The sequence below is a fragment of the Hyaena hyaena genome, unplaced genomic scaffold (assembly GCF_003009895.1).
Source record: "Hyaena hyaena isolate Hyena2069 unplaced genomic scaffold, ASM300989v1 scaffold_82, whole genome shotgun sequence".
NCBI classification, from domain to species: Eukaryota; Metazoa; Chordata; class Mammalia; order Carnivora; family Hyaenidae; genus Hyaena; species Hyaena hyaena.
In genome coordinates, this window is record NW_024080713.1 from 1,176,373 (window position 1) to 1,197,093 (window position 20,721).

General features: G+C 45.5%; 1 protein-coding gene across 1 annotated transcript in view; it reads right to left on the reverse strand.

The window, feature by feature from the left end:
• The window catches only part of KIAA1549 (KIAA1549 ortholog), a 93,446-nt gene extending 73,302 nt beyond the window's left edge, over positions 1 to 20,144 (reverse strand). The window contains exons 1-7 of the mRNA XM_039234022.1: positions 17,509 to 20,144; positions 12,979 to 13,067; positions 11,714 to 11,891; positions 10,437 to 10,567; positions 7,867 to 8,050; positions 6,583 to 6,642; positions 4,997 to 5,145 (exon numbers count right to left, since the gene is read on the reverse strand). Of these exons, the coding sequence (XP_039089953.1) occupies positions 4,997 to 5,145; positions 6,583 to 6,642; positions 7,867 to 8,050; positions 10,437 to 10,567; positions 11,714 to 11,891; positions 12,979 to 13,067; positions 17,509 to 20,143 (3,426 nt within the window). The 5' untranslated portion in view covers position 20,144. The remainder of the gene's footprint in view (positions 1 to 4,996; positions 5,146 to 6,582; positions 6,643 to 7,866; positions 8,051 to 10,436; positions 10,568 to 11,713; positions 11,892 to 12,978; positions 13,068 to 17,508) is intronic.
• Positions 20,145 to 20,721: the final 577 nt, after the last annotated feature.

Sequence of the window (20,721 nt, forward strand, 5' to 3'; positions counted from 1 at the left end):
AAAAAAAAAAAAAAAAAGATTCAACAAAATGAAAAGGCAATCTACAGAATGGGAGAAATTACGCACAAATCATATCTGATAAGGGGTTAATATCCAAATATAGAAGGAACTCACACAATTCAGTAGCAAAAAAAAAAAAAAAAGACCAAAAAAACCCCCAAAAAACATAAACCTCTTTGATTTAAAAATGGGCATAAGGGGCGCCTGGGCGGCTCAGTTGGTTGAGCGTCCGACTTCGGCTCAGGTCATGATCTCACGGTTCGTGGGTTCGAGCCCCACGTCAGGCTCTGTGCTGACAGCTAGCTCAGAGCCTGGAGCCTGTTTCAGATTCTGTGTCTCCCTCTCTCTCTGACCCTCCCCTGTTTGTGCTGTTCTCTCTCTCTCTCAGAAATAAATAAAAAACATAAAATAATTTTTTTAAATGGGCATAAGATCTGAACAGACATTTTTCCAAAACAGATATACAAATGGCCAACAGTTATATGAAAAGGTCAAGATCACTAATCATCAGAGAAATGCAAATCAAAACCACAATGAGATATCACCTCACACCTGTTAGAATGGCTATTATCAAAAAGACAATAGATGAGTGCTGATAAGAAAGTAGAGGAAAGGGGACCATTATGCATGGTTGGTGGGAAGTACAATAGTGCAGCCATTGTGAAAAACAGTATGCAGTTTCCTCAAAATATTTAAAATGGAACTATACTATGATCCAGGAATCCCACCTCTGGGTACACAGCCAAAGGAAATGAAATCCATTATCTTGAAAAGATATCTGAACCCCCCTGTTCACTGCAGCATTATTTACGATGGCCAAGACATGGAAGAGACCTAAGTGTCCATCTCTGGATGAATGGATAAAGAAGATGTGATATGACACTCTCTCTCTCTCCCTCTCTCCCTCCCTCTCTCTCTCTCTCTCTCTCTCTCTCTCTCTCACACACACACACACACACACACACGGAATATTATTCGGTTATGAGAAAGAAGGAAATACTCCCATTTGCAACACGGATGGACCTCAAGGGCATTATGCAAAGCAAAATAAGTCAGACAGAGAAAGACAAATACTGTATGATCTCACTTACATGTGGAATCTAAAAAAGCCAAAGTCCTAAGAATAGAGAGTAGGTGGTAGTTGCCAGGGGCAGGGGGTGGGAGAAATGGTGGACAAAGGGTACAAAGTTTCAGCTATAAGATGAATAAGCTCCAGGGGTCCAATGCACAGCACAGTGACCATAGTTAACGATACCGTATTATATATTTAAAAGTTGCGGAGAGTATAGATCTTAAAGGTTCTCACCACATACACAAAAAAGGGAACTATGTATGTAATGAATGTATTAACTAATCTTATTGTGGTACTCATTTTGCAGTATATACATATATAAAATCATCACACTGTACACTTTAAACCTATACGTGTCATATATCAAGTATATCTCAATCAAGCTAGAAAGCTATGCATTAAATTCACAATCTCCTAGGTCAAACAGTACCTATGAAATCTGTCCCAAAATTGATCTCTCTCAGGTGGGATAGGTAGTTCTTTCACATTAGGACTTCAGAATTTCTGAACCTCCTGTATCAGTTTTATATAAATATACCTTTCTATTTTGTTGCTGTTTCTCTTAATAATATGCAACAATTTTGCTGCCCCTATAAACTCCGGAAAACTGCAGGACTGATGTTCTGGGGAAATATCAACAATGAGTCCAAGCCCTCTGTTTTGTACAGGCAATCTGAATGTGTGGGATCTACATTTGCCACTGGCAAAATGCAGCTGCTACTTTGCCAGCCACGTGTGCAGAATTGTAATACTGCCCCACGTTCTGGACATGGCTGCTGGACTCCTCCTTCACTCCTGGAAACTTTTGGCAAACCAACAATTTCATGATTTCACTGTGAATGCCTTCTTTCAGATTATTTACAAAGCTCCTTAACAACACAGGTCCAAACTCTCATCCCTGAAGAATCTGTTCTTTATACCTCTCCATCCTGAGAAGGGCTCATCTAGCCTGCCCTTTGTTTGCTATTTCTAGACTAATTCCCTGACCACTGCTATTCCCTACCCACCTCCTCCTTCCCCAAACTGGGCTGCAGTGATTAATTTTTACTAGCCTTTCAAATGGAAGACTATCAAAAGGCAACTGAAACACAAGGAGATTATATCCACTTGTGTGCCTGTTTATTATACTGAAAAGTTCTGATACATTTCGGAATGGTTCTTTCTTACAGAAACCAGGTTCCCATATACTTGGGTATATAATTAAAGATTCTACAAACCTGTCCAATCTGAAAGCAACCGTCAGTAAAATCTAATTGTAGCATCCTTTCTAGATGACATACGAGACCCATATCTGGAATCTATACCATCACAGTACAATGGAGTCAGCATTTAGGGCCACATTTTCAATTTCATTTTTTAAATTATTTTCTGATTAAAATCACATGTTTACGCTACAAATTATATGCTCACTGCTGAACTTTTGAAAAACACACAAAAAATATAAAGAATAAAATGAAAATCACCTGAAATTCAATCAACCAAGGAAAACCACTGGCGACATTCTGGCATATTGCCATTATTTTTTTCGCATAGGTTTTACATTAATACTTGGATGACAGTACATACATTCTTTGGTAGTCTCTCTTCACTTGGGCATCTCTCTATATCACTCAATCATGTTTAAAAAATGACAATGGCTACGCAACATTCCAACATAAAAAGATTCACTGTAATTTATTTATTCGTTCTCCAGCAGCAGGACATTTAGGTTGTTTGAATACTTTCACTTTCGCAGATTATATTCTGCTGAAGAGTCCTGCACTGCTGTACATGAATCGTTGTCCGCACATCTTCACACTGGGTCACCCTTAGGGGTAAGAGATGTAGGACAGGTCTCTATGTAATCCGTCAGATGGCACCACTGGCCTGGGGTGGCTTGGCTAACTCCCACAAATCTCATATTCCTACCTTAGGGAACTTGCACAACTAAAGTAGCACCTCCTTATGCAGCTCTGTGGTGCTCTGTGGCGAATAAGTTTAGGAATTCCCTGAGCTTGCACACGTGGGTTTACAAAGCATATTGGAACAAGAAGCCTCAGGATGAAAGCATCCAAAAGGAGGTAAACAAGATTAGGTATTCAGGACAGAAAGGCCTCCCCCCCCCCCCATTTAGTACACTAGCAGAAAGCTGCTTTCACAGGAAGGAAGGACCAAATTAGATAAACAGGTAAGAAGGGCTATAGACCACAGCAGGGCGAAGTTGCCCAGAGAGGAGCTAATTAGCCAAAGAAAGTGCCTTGTTGACCCTGACTTAGCATGCTCTTTCCGTCTGGTCCCCTAGGCTAGCTAAACTAGCTAAAATAAACAGACGGTAGCCTCAAGCCAGCAGTAAACAATCATCTGCCCAGCACCAGGATTTTGTTTTGTACTGACCCAAACCCCTAACATCTCCTATATTCAAAGCCCCTTTCCCTCACACCCAGGAGTTAATGTTCACAGTTTCATAGTCTGCACACCCATCATGTTTGTAAGCCTTCTGATCCTTAAAAAAAAAAAACAAAAAACAAACAAACAAACAAAAAAACCGAGCAAGAATCCTTACTTGGGGCTCTTGTCTCCTCCTCCCAGGTATTAGCCTCTCTCGCATTCTAATCCTGAGTCGGCTCTCTTGCTGGACAAGAGAGAACTCCAGACCCGGAGTCTGGGACAGTGCTCTTTAACTGTTTTATGTGCATAAATGAGGCTCAAACAAGACCTTGAGCTCCATGAAGCCAGGGCTGCTAATTAAGGCAAGGTTTTTTACACGTCATTTTAATTTTTTCTTTATTTTCTGCTTATTTAATGTTACTCTCAATTTTTTATTAGTTCTTAAAACTGTCTCTATATTCTACTACACCTGGCAAGGAAACTACTCTGGGGAAGGGAATCAAGAACAGTGTTTATGGGGAAATCTTGCTAAGAGGGTCACAGGACAAAGATGCCAGCTCAAGGCAACCCCCAGCTGCCCCTCCACCAGGTCCCGTTGTGCACCTTCCTCTCTGATGCCTCCAAACCACCCACCTCTCTGCCCCTGCACTTCCGGGTCTCACAGGACAAAGATGCCAGCTCAAGGCAACCCCCAGCTGCCCCTCCACCAGGTCCCGCTGTGCACCTTCCTCTCTGATGCCTCCAAACCACCCACCTCTCTGCCCCTGCACTTCCGGGTCTCACCCTGCTTTCCTGTCTCTGCAATACCGCGGCTCCACACATCCCAGTCTGCTAGTTCTGTAAGTCAGCAGTCGATAAAGAAAAAAAAAATCCAAAAAGAACATAATTCACATTGAGTTGGGGATAAATTATAGCCCAACCTCCGACTCTCTGTGAGGATGTGCATTTCTTAATGGGTCATATCCGGTTCTGTCACTCGTAACCTTTCTGCTAGTTTACAAATTGAGATGTATGGTGACAGATGGCAGGTAACTAGACTTAATGTGGTGGTCACGTTACAGCATGTGCAAATATCAAATCATTATCTTGCATACCTGCAACTAATATGATGGTATCGATCAATGTTACTTCAATTTAAAAAATAAAAAGTGAAAACCACTGGGTAATATGAAGCCACCATGGTTGACAGGAGGCAGGAAGGAGGAAGTGCTGGAAGAGAGAGGACAGAATTCTCCTCTCTCAGTTGCTTCAGGTCTCTTCCAGCCGGATGCTGCATAAAATGGACATTTTTGGTAATTAAAAACCTACTCTGAAAAATAAGGTCACCTGATGGCTGGGCAACCCAGTGACACAATTCCTTTGCTGTGCTCCCCACGGGGTCTTTTTGTCTAGACTCTAGTTGAAGTGAAATGCTACCACGTTCAGCTGCTACCCGATATAGCCACCAGTCTAAATTAGAATTTTCTCACGGGCACTTTCCATTTGCATGAAAATACAGCGTGTTTCTAGACAACTCTCTCTCCCGCCTCCCCTCTCCCCTTAGCCTTCTCAGAGTACCTGCACGATGCTGTTCCCCGCGGCAATGGTGGCCCTTCTCCACATCCGCCTCCGGGTGGACACCTCGCTAAGCAGCTGGGCCAGTTTGCGTTCCATCTCAGCCTGAAACACTTCATTCTGGAGTTGCTTCTCCACGACGCCCAGGAGAACTACATTTACAAAACAAGTCAGCAGAGGAGGAAAAATGGGTGTGTGCACAGGAGAAGTGAACAGAGGATTGCTAGAGTGCCAGTCCCTAGAGAGGAGACACTAAGAGGAGAAAAAGTGAACATGAACAGGGCCATGGGGCACCGGGAAGTGCTGCTCAGAGGTCTTGCTTACAGTTCCAAGCTCCAAGTGCTATAAGGACTGGTGGCCTGGTGGCTACAAGTCCCAGACACTCAGCAGAGTAAGAGCTTTGGAGCAAAGAACTCCCACACAAGATCAAACACGTTATCTGCACTTATTTCGAAATTTCTGGAAACGGTCCGAGTCCATCTGTTATCTTGACTCAAGACTTAGCCTAAACTGACCCGAGATAAGGGTGCCTGTCTTAAACCATCTTCTGTAAACAAGATTATCGAACAGATAACAGGCTTGTAAGCTATTATAGGAGAAAAACGCATATGCTGTTCAGGCAGAACTGGCTCAGATCTGCTCTAAGACAGGACCACAGACAAGTCCCTTAGTGCTATGAAGATTATCTGCAGGGGCGCCTGGGTGGCTCAGTCGGTTAAATGTCTGACTTGGGCTCAGGTCATGATCCCACGGTTTGTGGGTTCGAGCCCTGTGCTGGGCTCTGTGCTGACGGACGGCTCAAAGCCTAGAGCCTACTTTGGATTCTGTGTCTCTCTTTCTCTCTGTGCCTCCCATACTTGCTCTCTGTCTCTCTAAAAGAATAATATAAAGAAAAGTATCTGGAAAATGGCACCACTGTAATATTGAAGAGGTAGAGCCTCTACGTGGGCTGCTGTATGTGAAGCGAGGCGCACCTATAGGTATTGAGAACCCATAAGTGGTGACCGTGACCACAGCACACACTTCCTCCCCATCACCAGTTACTTGCTGTGCCGCCCATACGAGGACCGTACAGTGAGGGTGTAACTATATCTTACACTTTGATTACCCAGTTAGAAAGCCTTTATCTGCAATGCCACAACTATAAATATCTGCCCCAGGCCCACACAACTTTTAAAAAAGCTTCTTAAAAAAAACAAAACAAAAAAAGCTTCTTACTTGCTCACCAAGCTACCTTTTTTATCCTCATAAAACCAAACAAATAAGGCTTTTTAGAAAAAAAAGAGATCCTTGCTTTGGAACCCCATCCTGTTCTGGATCAGAAGACGGTCGATTCTTGTTAGACTTTCCCCTGGACCTGACGTATGAATTTTAAAGAACGCCAATTCTTTTTGTGCCATAACTCAGTGGGACGCATTCCCACAGCTGAATCCGAATTCCTTTCTCATTCATTCTTTGCCAAGAATTTAAGGTACATTATGCCCTGAATTCAGGACTCAGAAACAAGAAAGGCAGGATCACGCTCAATATGCCTGCAGAGACTTTTTTTATTCTTACAGTTTCCAAAACATTATGTAAGTTAAACATACCTGTTCTCACCCAAGAGGACTTCAACAGCTGGGATAAGTTGAGCTGTGGGTACTGGAAGGCTATAAAAAGGAAAGGAGGGAAATCTGTAAAAAGCAGGTTTGCAAGCAACAGAAAGGTAAGTGTGGGGAATACCCGGTAAGTCACAGCACAGCGCCTTTCCTATACTACCGAGCGCAAAATATGGAAGAACAAAATGCCAGACTGGTGTGAAGGCACAGACAATACGCAATTTCTGAGCACAAGAGTCCCAGGAGAAAGACGGAGAGAAGGAAATACAAGGCTTGTTTCAGTGACATTGTAGACACTGCTTCACACAGAGAGCCCGCCCACAAGGTCCCCTTGAAATCGCACTGTTCCAGAGCAATGGTTTCTCAAACCGAGTTCCCCAGGGCCCTAGGCTTTCCCAGCAATGACTCAGGGTAAAGTGACCCTATGTCCTGGCTTGCCTGGGACAGTCCCTGGGCACCCCGGCTGTCCAGCACACATTATTTTATCCCTCCCTGCACTGCACGGAACTGAAAGGTGCTCTTTGAAAAGAACAATTCCATCCCTGCCTGCTCTCGCCGTCGACAAGTTATTCTTTCTAATTTAATTAACAGCACACTGAAACACATAAAAGTCATTAGACCATTTGGCTGTTCCATTTTGAAAAAGAATTTGATGTGTCCTTCTGCCTGACTTCAACTCTGGAATCTACTGTTTTTTGAAGTCATAAATGTTTTCCCCACCTCCACTCCATTTGCTCCGTGAATCTAATTGCGTCAGCCAGGAAGAAAGGTTTTGTTTGCTTTTGTTTATTTATTTATTTTCAGCTTTACATGTACAGGCAGTAAGATTTACTCTTTTTTAGGATACAGACTTATGGCTTTGGACAAATGCACAAACTTCCATAATCACCCCATAAAGACACAGAACAGAACAGCCTCATCAGCCCCCCAAAACTGCCTTCTGTTACTCTCTTGCTGTCGAGCTTTCCTCCCACCCATCACCCCTGGCAACCACAGGTCTGCTCTCCGTGCCTCTGGGCTTTACCTTTTCCAGAACTGGCGTTGGCTTTAACAGCGCCAGTCACTCTCAAAAGACAGTATCATACCAAGGCCCGTGGGTGAGGGGGGCTCCGGAGGCCCACCCTGCCTTAACTCTGAGAGGCTCCAAATTTATCTGATTTATAGTCTGGATTTCAGCCAAATACTTTAAATTTAAAAAAAAAAAAAAAAAAAAGGTCCAGCACTGAAAATACCCATGGTCACATCCTCAGGGCTTCACGTGCCAGGAGTACTCACGTTCGGCAATCTGGAGCACTGGGTACCCCAGGTAGAAACTGAACTCCACCATGCTCAAGTTCCTGAGCAGCTGGCTCACTTCCGTCCCATTCAGAAAGCCCTGCGTGCCTTTGACCGCAAAGATGATATTCACCGGGCCCCGCCGAGGAGGTGGCCTCGAAGCACCCATGGTGATATTCAGGATCTGAAAGGAGGAAGGTGCGATAAGCTTCCAAAAGGAAGCAAAACATTCAGCTAACAGCCTGTGATTTCTCCCCCACCATTTCTCTCACCGATTTTCTTTTTCTTTTTTTTTTTTTTTTTTTTAAAGGAGGTAATACTTTCAAAGGAACAAACTGGCTTCACCACCGGGTTCCCGTCTGCAATACTTAAAGTTCTGTTTACTGAAAATGTTTTTTACATTAAGTGGTGAACTGAACACAAGTATTTACAGAGTCCCTCCCTCTGCCTCCCACCCCAAATCCCACTGAAATAACAAGAAAGCTGAACAAAGGAGAGTAAATCCACAACAGCTCTGGGAATGGAGGAAAATCAGAGATTCTGTCAATTTTCTGGAAGACGGAGAGAGGATGGGATCATAATGACATAAACCAGAACTGAGGGAGCTGAGGCCCAAATCACAGCCAGGCCTGGAGCACAGGAGCCAAGAGCTGGCTGTCCCAGGAGAGCTCTGCGGGAACGGTCACCAGAGGAGACAATCAGTACAATTAATCAAAGCCCCTGTGCCAATGAGTCGAGTTGACTTTCTCCCTCTTCTTTCCTTTCTACCTGCCACACAGCAGCCACATCTTCACCCTGACCAGCCCAAAAAACCGCTCCCTGAGCAGAAAGGATCTCCCCGTCAGCGCAAGCTTAAGTGCTGTGGGCCTGGACCCTAAACAAGAAGGTGGGTAGAGACTGAGATAACCCCCACGCACACAAGAGACAGAAAAGGAGAGAAAATGAAAAAAGCGGCAGATCTGCGGTGAAAATTACACTGAAGCGCTCCATCCCCACGAATCCATATGCTACAGGGGCCGGGGGTCCCAGTCCGCCCCACCATCTGCGCCGGCATTCTCTGCCCCGGGCCCGGTGCTGCAGCGAAGTCTCCCATCAGGAGGCAGGGCGGATACAGACAAAGACACCACAGCCCAAGAGGAGAGCGGCCAAAATTAACAACCTGCTTCTTCACTCCTAATGGCGACCATCTCACGGTCTCCAAATATTTACAGCAAACTAGGAGCACAAGCACGAAGGACCGAGATCAACACAGAACAAGAACCTCAGAGAAAACGGAGACAACATGGGAACCAGAAGGCAACTTCTAACAAAGTCTCACTAATGTCCCCATAGACTTTTCCAGGTGATAGTGCATCTTCATTCAAGAGAATCCTGCATCTTTGCAGGAGAAGCCACAATGGAAATGGGGCAAAGAACCAAAAAACAAAAACAAAAACAAAAACAGATGGCTGAAAGAAAATTCAGCAGACAAACTGAAAAATATGATGGATGCCGCTGAAGATGAAATTAATGGCTTCAGGGGACAAAGATTAGAAATTGTGTAAAAATGGGGAATTTAAAAAAGAGATGGAATATATAAGAAAAAATAATACAAAAGGTAGATCCAGGTACACCAAAATCTATTTAATATAAATTGTAGAGGGGCGCCTGGGTGGCTCAGTTTTAGGCGTCCAAGTTTGGCTCAGGCCATGATCTCATAGTTCGTGAGATTGAGCCCTGCATCAGGCTCTGCGCTGACAGTGTGGAGCCTGCTTGGGATTCTCTCTCTCTCCCTCTCTCTGCCCCTCTCCCACTTACACACACTCTCTCAAAATAAGTAAGTAAACTTTAAAAAATATTCAAGTTATAGAAAGAGAGAACAAAGAATATGGAGAAAAATATCAAAAGAAATATAAGAACACTAACAGTTTCCATATAATACATACCAAAACCTGTTCTTTTTTTTCTTAATGTTTACTTATTTTTGAAAGAGACAGGGTGTGAGTGGGGGAGGGACAGAGAGAGAGGGAGACACAGAATTCAAAGCAGGCTCCAGGCTCTGAGCTGTTAGCACAGAGCCTGATGGAGGGCTCAAACTCACGGACCACAAGATCACGACCTGAGCTGAAGTTGGCTACTTAACCAACTGAGCCACCCAGGTGCCCCCAATGCCTGTTCTTTAATTCGTGGCTATATTCTCTGTTTTTAGAGAAAAAAGAAGTGCTGCATTTCGTGGTTTTCCACGACATGAAATACCAGTGTATTTAGGCATTTTCCCCACATTGGGTATTCAGGTTGATACGGTTCCTTCTTAGAACATTCTAGAATTTCTAACATATGCTCATCTCTCTCTAGCTCACCACATCTGAGCTCCCTAGTTATCCTGTTACTCCGTGATCTTCAAATATGCCTAGCCTATTCACGCCATGTAAACTCAGGGCCCTGGAAAGAGATCAACCTTGATTCACGCGAATGGAACCTCTTCTAAGAGAGGGAATCAATAAGAGTTAATTGTGGCCTAAATGAAACATGCGAAACTAGTTCATCTTCGAAGAACAAAGCACCTTATTCTGGTCCCGCGCTATTCTCACCTGCACAGTGAGGTTATGCGTCCCCGGGTGGTGTTTGCTCACTTCTGAAAGAGCTATCATCAAGCCTTTTTCGATGCGCTGGGTGAAGTTGCAGAAGCCAGTATCCACACTCTGAGGCACAAACTGAAGTACTGAGAGAAGGAAAGCAATCACAGGCCCACGAACCAGGCGTTGCTTTAGTGTTAAGGAATGAGGATGGGAAAAATACTATCTAGCTCAACTAACACACCCAGAGCACAGAATGAAGTACTAAGAAGGATTATTGATGGGTATCGTAGCGTGGAAACGTAGAAAGCTGCCTCTGCACCAAATGAACATATATGATGTGAAGGCAGCTCATATCATTTTAAAATGGAAAAAAATAACAGTGTGAGCATCAGATTGATGCAACTGACTGAAACATTCCAAATATGAAATGTGAAATCTGACAGTTACAGGTGAAATGACAGGGTATCTGGTATTGCTTTAAAACACTCTCAACTCCTCAAAAAAAAAAAACAAAAAAAACAAACACCACTGTGGGGGATAAATGAAACAAAAGTGGGAAAACATCAATAATCTTTCAAGCGTGGATGTGTGTGTGTGAGTGTATTTAACAGTCCTCATCTCTTAGGGCACCTGGATGGCTCAGTCAGTGGAGCACGCAACTCTCGATCTCAGGGTTGTGAGTTCAAGCCACACATTGGGCATGGAGATTACTTAAAAATATAATTTTTTAAAAAATTTTTAATGTTTATTTTTAAAAGAGAGAGAGAGAGACAAAGCGTGAGTGGGAGAGACACAGAGACACAGAAAGTGAAGCAGGCTGCAGGGCTCTGAGCTGTCGGCACAGAGCCCAACGCAGGGCCTGAAGCCATGAACCACAAGATCTTGACCTGCACCAAAGTCAGACACTTAACTGGCTGAGCCACCCAGGCACCTGATGAAATTTAAAAAAAAAAAAAAAAAAGGTCTTCATCTCTTAGAAGCATGGACTGAAATATTTATGAGGGAGATGACATGATACCATATCACAATAATGTGAGAAGGGGGCATACAGATGTGTAACAAGACTGACTCAGGAGTTGAAATTTGCTGAAGCCATATAATAAATACAAGGAGGCTCATTCAACTATTCTGTGTATGCCTGCATCTGCTGGAAATTTTCCATAATTACAAGGTGTTTTTTATTTAAATTTTAAATAAATTTTTTTAATCCTTCCTCAATATTTTAAAAACATAAAAAATACAATGACATTTTATTGACAAATCAAAACAACCATGCTGAGTTTTCTCACCCGTGTGCACTTGGAACCTGGAGTCTGGAACAAGGAAGGAAGGTTTCACAGCCAGGATTAAAGGAGTTTGGTCACGTACAAGTTTACTGTTTATAAGGACATTTATGACTGATATTGCCGTGTAAACGAAAGGCCCGGATGTTACCAGGAAAGTGAAGTCAGCAAACAATTCATAAACCTATGAAAATTTAAAAATACAAAAGACGATAATTATCAAATGTGAGAGTACTGTAACTCAAAATTAAAGGAAGTGTACAAAGCAGAAAAATAACAGAGTAGGTAAGGTGAAAAATAAATGGGTAGCTTTAAATGAAGGGGGAGGGCTACAAAGATCATCAAAATTTTGTTAGTTATCCCTTTTACAGACCTGCTGACCTTCTCAAAAACAGCATAAAATTATAAGAGCAAAGACAGCGAGAAAGAAGAAGGGCCAATAATATGAACCGAATAATGAGTTATGGAGAATTCCAAGTTGTATTTAACAAGGTCAAATTCAAAGTTGTCACATTTAATCCACATATAAAGGAGCCCTTATTCTGTTGAGCAGTGCCGGCCAAAAGAAATCCATGAGCCACAAATGCAATTTTAAAATTTCTAGTAGCCACATTAAACAACATAAAAAGAACAGGTGAAATTAATTTTAGTGAACCCAATATATTTGAAACGACGTTTCAACATGTGGTCAACGTAAAAAATTATGGTTGAGATAGTTTCCATTTCTTTTTTTCATTCGTCTTTGAAATCCTGTGTGAATTTTGGACTGACAGCACATCTCGATTCAGACAAGCCCAAATTTCATGTGCTCAGGAACCACATGTGGCTCGTGGCTCTGTTCGGGATGGTGCAGGTCTACGGCCTGGCTCTCTCACCTCATCACAGGAGAGGAGGTATGCGCACAGGGTCCACTGGAAAATGTAGGAAATCTATCTCTATCTCCCTCAAGGTACAGATATATGCATATGCGCTCACTCTGAAATCTAATTCGAATTCTAATCCAAGTGCTTTTATGGAAATCGAGGGACACATGAGCATCACGTCATCATCCCCAGCTCTGGTCTTAGAGACTTTTTCTTCCAATTCTGCCAACACATCTCTCCACTGGACTAAACCTGGCCTCATGGGGGACCAGGGCTTCCCCGATAAAGGGACGTTTGAACGGCTATCCACAGGACGAGCAGGCGTTCACCAGCAGGAGGGAGAGAGGAAACAGGGTACTAGGACGGAGATGCACCTTTAACCTGGGCTCCGGCACAGCAGGGACCCACCTTGAGCTCCACCGCACGGTTGAAGTGGATCCTCAACACCTCTTTGATGGATGTGATGATGTACTCCTGCACGGCTCTCCGGGCCAGCACTGCAAGGCAAAGCCAACCACCAAACGTACATCAGTTTCATTATGAGCACCATGGGCATCACCCTTCTGGTCCCCAAGGCAGAGAGCCCGTGTTGAGCCAAACTGTGACGGCAGCGCCCAAAATCATTTTTTTAAAATAAGGCCCAGACTAGGAAAGAGTAGAGGAACAGCAGTGGATCTTGACGCTTCCAGGTAAACTGTGCTCATCATGCTACGAAAACCCTCAACCGTCTCTGCCCCGGGTGAGGAGACCAGGGATCAGTGGTTGGGGCCCCATCAAGGAACAAAGAACACAGAGTTCTCATTTCCAACTGGGCAAATAGTAGGTTTTTCTCTTGGCTACGTCCCTAATGGTAAAACACAGAGTTTTAAAAACACTCAGCAGGAATATTTTAAAAGGCCTTAAGATGTTGCTCAAAACTAGATGACCTCTTCCTCGAATAAAATGAGGTCTCCTACCCACCCTAACCCAGGAAGTGAACGGTTTTTACCACTAATAATGGAGAGGAAAAGATGTTCACAATTCCCATGTATTAAAATTTTATGTAGGAAATAAAACATTTCTTATAACACAGCCTAGCTATATTTAACTCTCCTTTCACATCTAAGAAATTCTATTTCTAAATGTGTAATAAGTAAGCCTCTTTCTTGGGGTTTGGTAAACATGTCCTGCTCCCCATTCTCTTACTTTTTCTTTCCTCTTCCATTAACTTCTCATAATGCAGAATCTAAATACATGTGGAGTTATGATTCAGTTTCCCTCTTCTCTACTCTTAATTTTTAAAACTGGAGACAGAATCATGCTGTATCTCTCATTCTTTGAAAGAAACAAACGTTTAAGTTACATTTGATTGTTTTCTCTACTGATCAGTAACTTTGCTAGTAAAAGCAGGGAGGGCCTTCTTTAATTCATGAGACCAGGACAACAAATCCGGACGTCCTGACTGCCTTGCTGGGTCACACCAATGGCCAGCTTGGCTGGGCCTACATGGGCTCCAGAACTAGACTGCAACACAGATTTTAAAGGCAAAGACAACAATGAGTGGGAAGGAAAAGCAAGGGAAAGGAAGAAGGAAGGGAGGGACAGAGGGATGGCGGAATGGAGAGGGGGAAGGAGGGAGGAAGGGAGGGAAGGAGGGAGGAAAGATCTCAAAAGCTAAACTTAGGGAGTGTAGAGACAGACTGGAAAATCAGTGACAGATCAACCCAAAAGAGGACACGAGGAAGCGCACATGGTACGTAGCCCCAGCTAAAGGTATCACTCGGGAGAACCATCCGAGTATTACTGTGAACAGTCCACACGGCCCACCACGATCACCTCCGCCTTGTCTAGTTAATCTGTGTAAGACCTAAAACTGTAACATCAGGTTATGAGTATAAGAGTCTTTGGGGGGAAAGGATCGTCGGCAACAAATATCTTACAGTTTCTCTGAATATCTAATTTCCGCATAGCCTCATTCCTTAAAAAACACATGCAGTCAGGGGCACCTGGGTGGCACAGTCGGTTAAGCATCTGGCTCTTGGTTTCAGCTCAAAGCCCCTCATAGAGCTCTGTACTGACAACGCGGAGTCTACTTGGGAAACTCTCTCTCTCTCTCGTTCTCTGTCTGCCCCTCCCCTGCTTGCTCTCAAAGTAAATAAATACACTTAAAATTTTTTTTCATTTTTTTAATAAAAAAATTAAAAAAGATGATGCATGCAAATGCTCTCCAAGAGTCCACCAAGGATCAACAGAGTGCTCTTACTTTTATTAGAGAACTCCATAAACAGAATCTTTTAAGAGGACAAGTACTCATCCCAATCCTCTCTCTCTGATAAGTAATTACTAAAATGAAACCAAGGCCAAATCTAAATGAAGATTCTACATGAAGTGATCCTTCCTATGGGTCAAAGATGCCACTGACAGCAGAAGATAGCACCATTTCCACTTAAAAATACAACGTAGGGGCGCCTTGGTGACTCAGTTAAGTGTCTGACTTCTGTGCAAGTCATGATCTCGTGGTTCGTGGGTTTGAGCCCCGCGTCAGGATCTGTGCTGACAGCTCAAGAGCCTGGAACCTGCTTTGGATTCTGTGTCTCCCTCTCTCTCTAACCCACTCCCGTCGCTTGTGCTCTCTCTCTGCCTCTCAAAAATAAATAAACATTTAAAACAATTTTAATGAATAAATAAAAATACAATGTAGGGGCACCTGGGTGACTCAATCAGTTAAGTGTCCGACTTCAGCTCAAGTCATGATCTCACGATTTGTGAGGTAGAGCCCCCTGTCAGGCTCTGTGCTGACAGCTCAGAGCCTGGAGCCTATTTCAGAATCTGCACCTCCCTCTCTCTCTGACCCTCCCCTGCTCACGCTGTCTCTCTCTCTCTCCTAGAAATAAATAAAAAATATTAAAAAAAAAAGAAAGAAAGTTAATCCATGCTATATATATCTGATATTCTTCGAGATACTTCTAAAATGGCTTCTCATTATTTGTAGAAAATTTTGAGGGGCGCCTGGGTGGCTCAGTCGGTTAAGCGTCTGACTTCAGTTCAGGTCATGATCTCGCAGTGTGCTGAGTTTGAGCCCCGTGCTGGGCTCTGTGCTGACAGTGAGGAGCCTGGGGCCTGCTTCAGATTCTGTGTCTCCCTCTCTCTCTTCCCCTCCTCCAATCATGCTCTGTCTCTCAAAAATAAGTAAACATTAAAAAATTTTTTAATTTGAAAGGACACATTACAGCTATAAGTATCAATAAAGGTCATGGAATTCAAGAAATAAAGAAGCTTTCAGGAGTTCTTTTAATGCGCTTCTTGTAGCTGACCACTTCATAGTTACTGTGAAAGTTTTGTAGAATGAAAGAAAAAGTATCTGTCTATGAGAAACTCTTCTCTCTCAACAGGACTACTGTCATCCCACAGACAAACGTCTGCCACCTGCCCCAACCTCATTTCCTAGCATAATCACCTCCCCCTCCCACCGCACAGTCCAATAAGCAGCCAAGTGGAACATCCTTGGGCTGTCTGACCTCTCCATCTGTGCTCACTCCCTCCATCTCCAGACGACAGCCTTCTTGAGTGTGTAAGTCCAATTCATGTCCTTCCAAACCCAGCCCTCGTCATCCCAGAGCCACTCTTCTAGAACTCTGCTTCAACCTTATCACAGCTACCGAGAAAGCACGGCTCATTTGCCCCCCACCCCCACTAGAATCTAAGCTCCTTGAAGGTCAGAACTGCGCCATTCATCTAGATGTCCCTTAAACCTTCTAAAGGCACCTCACACATGCTGAGTGCTCAATAATTATTTGTCACATGAATTCACAAGTACTTCCTAATTTGGGGGAGGGAGAGAGTTAGGAGAGCAAAGGCTTTAGCCACTCCCACCGTCTCAGAGGACGGGTCACCACCAGGTCAAGTAGAGGATACATGGCTCGCCTCACAGGCGTGATTCCTCCTTCCTCACCTCCCCTGTCCCTGTTCTCCTCCTTCCTTGTCCCTCCACTCGATTCCTCCTCTACTTCTCCTGCCATCTTCTTCCCTCTTCTTCATTTCTATGCTCCATCTCCATCAAAATCAACTCCCAGAGCCAGGCTGCACACCAACACTCTATGACATTTGAGGGTATATGAACAGGTCATTAAGACTTAACAGGCAGCCTGTCACGCTCAAAAAGAAAAAGCCAGAGAGCCCAACCACGCAGGCCGCAGATGTGTACAGACATGACATCAAATGTGCTCCGATTCCGTGTGACTGCAGCAGCTGGGCAGATGCGAGCGAAGCTGGCTTGTCAGCTAGGCACTCGGGCTGCGGACAAGGGGCAGAGATGAAAGCCTGTGACCGAGATCAGAGGACGTTTAGATGCTCCTGTTTCTTTTCTGGATTCTCAGGATCCAAATGACATTTCCAGGAACGGGTAAATGCAAAGTGCCCCCCCCCCCCAAGGTAGAGAATAATAAAATGGGAAGAAATCACAGCAGTTGCCCTTACACATTTGCCCAACTAACTGCTCGAACGGCACATGAAGGTTTTTGTTTTCACCACACCAACTACGCAGGCTCCGGGTTATGAGTTTCACGGACAAAGCTCCTGGCAAATGCTTCTAAGGCTCGTTTACATCTTTTTATTTTTCTCATTGCTACTACTAACAGGTAGTGCTCTGTGGGTGTTTCTTATGTGCCAAGCACTGGGTTAAGTATTATATAAGCAGTGATACATTTAAATCTTTACAATGACCCAACAAAGTACGTGCCATGATCATCCTTGTTTAATAGTTGAGGAAATGAGGGTGTAGAGAGACTCATTAACTGTCCAGAGAACTCACAGGAACAGGGCGAAGGAGTGAGAGTTACTGCCCAGGACTCTCTGGGCCAAAGCCCACGCTCTTTCCCATGATGCTGTGTCTCAGCATTCCATATAAGCACCTTAGAGAGGGCACCCCAACCAAGAGAAGGGACTTGAAGAGGGCCTTACCGGTTGTGATCAAATAGGCGTCGGGAACTGTAATATCACACACATATGGCGGCTTGGTGGGGGCCAGTGCTGGGGTATGAACCGCTGCCTCAGGAGTGGAGGCGAGCATGGGTTGAAGGGATGGCGGGGGGCGCGCAGAGCTGCTCTCCTGGGGGTTCTGGCTCGTGGTTCTGCTGCTCAGGGTGCTGCCGTCAACAGTATAATCAGGGGCAGCACCGGCGGTGGGTGTGCCCGGGTCAGCGGAGGCGAGCACTGGTGAGTCTGTGGGTGTGAATGATGGACCCACAGGTACCGGCTCTGTAGAAAGAAGTGAGGGGCTCGCCTCAGAAACGAACGAGGAGGCTGACGATGGGTACACATCAGTGACCAGAAGCATAGTGCTGGGAATGACTTTGGAGAAAGAGGGTAAGACAGGTGTGTGATTGTCCGTAGCACTGACATCGTCGCCGGAAGGTGACGGAGTTGGAAAGACGGAAGACTCCGCTAAAAGGGGGGTTGTATGAAAAGCAGTCAGAGGTGAGAGGGAGTGAGTCCCAAGAGTCAAAATGCCGAGGGTGGGCTCAGAAATGGAAGGCTCCAGGGTGGTGACCGCTGACTCATGGGCGATGAGTGACCACTCAAGATAGGAGGTAGCTTCAGTGAGGGCTGAGGTAAGACGAGCTTCGGGACCGGTCAGTGAAACCGTGGATGCCTCAGAGAACTTGCGAGAATCCGAAGGGAAGCTGGAGAGTAGGGACATTTCAGAGTAGCCAGGAAGAAAAGCGAATGTGTTTGAAAGAAGGTCTGAACTTGGCCAGAGCTGCGAAAGTTCCGAGTTCATGGAATTAGGAACGGAAACGGCAAGCGGAGGGGCCTCCAAACTGACGGAGTCAGACAACGTGAGTGTCTCAACCAAGGACGAAAACGCCTGAGAGATGAAGGCCGACGCATCACTCGATACCCCCTCAGACAGAGAGGCGAGTGCTTCTGACGATGAAGACGCCGGGCTGCTGGGACCCAGGGCCGGGGTGGGGAAAAAACTGGATGCAGAATCCAAACTGTGGCCAATGGCATGTTCAGAAGAGCTGCCAGGCTCCGGGTCGAGGAAGAGGGAAGGCTCCACTGCCGGTGCCTGAGTATAAGACATAAAAAGACTCGGGTCTCCGCGAGAGAGCGCCGGCGTGTTCTGGTTCGCTGTGCCCGAGAGAGAGGAGTCCGGGAGCACGCTGCCGAGGGGCGAGGGAAACGCAGCTGTCACGCTGGATGGCGTTCCTGGGCTTTCAGGGACAGAGGAGGAACCCAGCATAGCAGGATCCGGTGACACTGGTGCAGAGAGGTGGCCACGGGAAGGATGCACTTGTGTGGCCCCAACACTCTTCATCCCCACCTCGGCTGACAGACCGACGCTCGCTCCAGAGACTTCCACGGAAGGAGAAGAAAGCGGAATGACGGGTCTGGAGGGGAAAAGTGTATTAAAGTCCTGGGGATCTTCTTCAAAGTCAGGGAAGTCCACTACTGTGCTGCTCGGCGGAGAGATGCTGCTCGCTCCGGGCGTGGTCACGGTCAGGGTCTCGGCACCATCCCCCGATCCCACGTCTTTCTCCACGAGGCTCGCGGACACCGCGTGCCGAGGCGACGCTGCGGCGCAGGACGCACACCACGTGTACGGTCTGAACGACTCCACCGGGCTCGGGACATGAGTGTCGTCCACAGGACGGGGGACCACTGACTCGCCGGGCCATCCTGACGTTTCCCTGGCGTTGCCGGGAAGAAAGGGGTTAAAAGAAACCTTGGCCAGTTGAGTAGAGAAGGACACAAACGCAAGAGAGGAGAACAAAGCCGAATTTGTGCTGCGGCGGCTACAAGCCCCGGCTGTCTGTGGCCCCCTGGCAGCGGGGTCTGGCCTTGGGAAGATGGTTTCTTCTAGACTGTCACTCAGAGCCGTGGCCACATCAGGGTATGTGTGCGTGCCAGTGGCCAGAACGTCCTCGGGAGGTGGGGAGACCTCGTCCCAGGGACGGAAAGCCTGTGGCGTGACGCCACTGCCTAAGAGCTGAGGCTGTGCCGCCAGAGAGCTAGAAAGAAGCGTTTCCGCATCCTCTGTTCCTGAAGCCATGAACTCCGGCAAAGTCCTGCTTGCTGAGTGCCCGTAAGCGTCAGTAGGATAAAGCACCAAATTCCTACTGGGACCTGGCAGTACGCCCTCGGAAGTGGAAAAAGCTGGCCAAAAAGCACTGAAACGACTGGAGGACTCAGCATACGCTGTTGGTGGGTGTGCTGTGTTCTGCCAGGCTGATGTCATTTGCTCATCCTGTGAAGAAATAATGGGTAAAGATGGAGTCAGCACTGGCCGGCTGACTGGGAGGGGCGGTAGCGGAGACACCGCACGCGAAGCGGCCCAGGGGGTTTCCGGCAAAAAGTTATCCATTTCATCGTCATCTCTGACCACCTCGCTGCTCGTCATCGACGCATAATTGGCCACAAAGATGCTGTGATCTGTCATGCTTTGGGTCAGTGTTCCTGGGTTAAAAAAGACTGTATCAAAAATAGTGGCAGATGGAGATGATGTGACCTGGAGAGAAGGGCTTTGCTGGGACCCTGGAGCAGTTTCTGTTAAGGCCACGGGTGCAGTGCTGTGCACGGTGCTTTTCTGCATCATGAGCTCCATGGAGGATAAAGAGAGGTTGTGCTGTTCCAGAAAGAGCTCATCTACAAAGAGAATAAAAGCTGGGTTAGTTGCAAAGCAATCAAAGCCATACTGCTAATGCTTTGTTTCAGATATAAGAACTTATTCATTGAACAAATATCCACTCAACTATGAATATGCACAATTCACAGTTGGAAGTAAAACAGCTAAGTGGGAGCCAGAAATTGCCAGAACTACTGTCAGGGTAATATCTGCAAATATTCATCAATGGGAGAACTACCTTCATGTCAGCTTGTGTGTAAGCAGATGCTGCCATTTTTTCTCCTACTTTCAAATGACACCACGGAATATCGGAAACGGAGGAGGTCTGAGGAAGCTGTCTGGTCCATTCTGACTCATTTATCACACAAGAAAGAGAATTGAGAGAAAGTAACTAAATCAATTACATGATCACTCAGACAGAGGAAGAGCGGGAATCTCAATATAAGCCGCCTTGAATCCCAAGCCCACATTCCTTCTCTTTCGCAAGAGCGGGCTCTCAAGAGAAATGAACATGAGAACCCTGAGAGCATCACTCACTACACAGG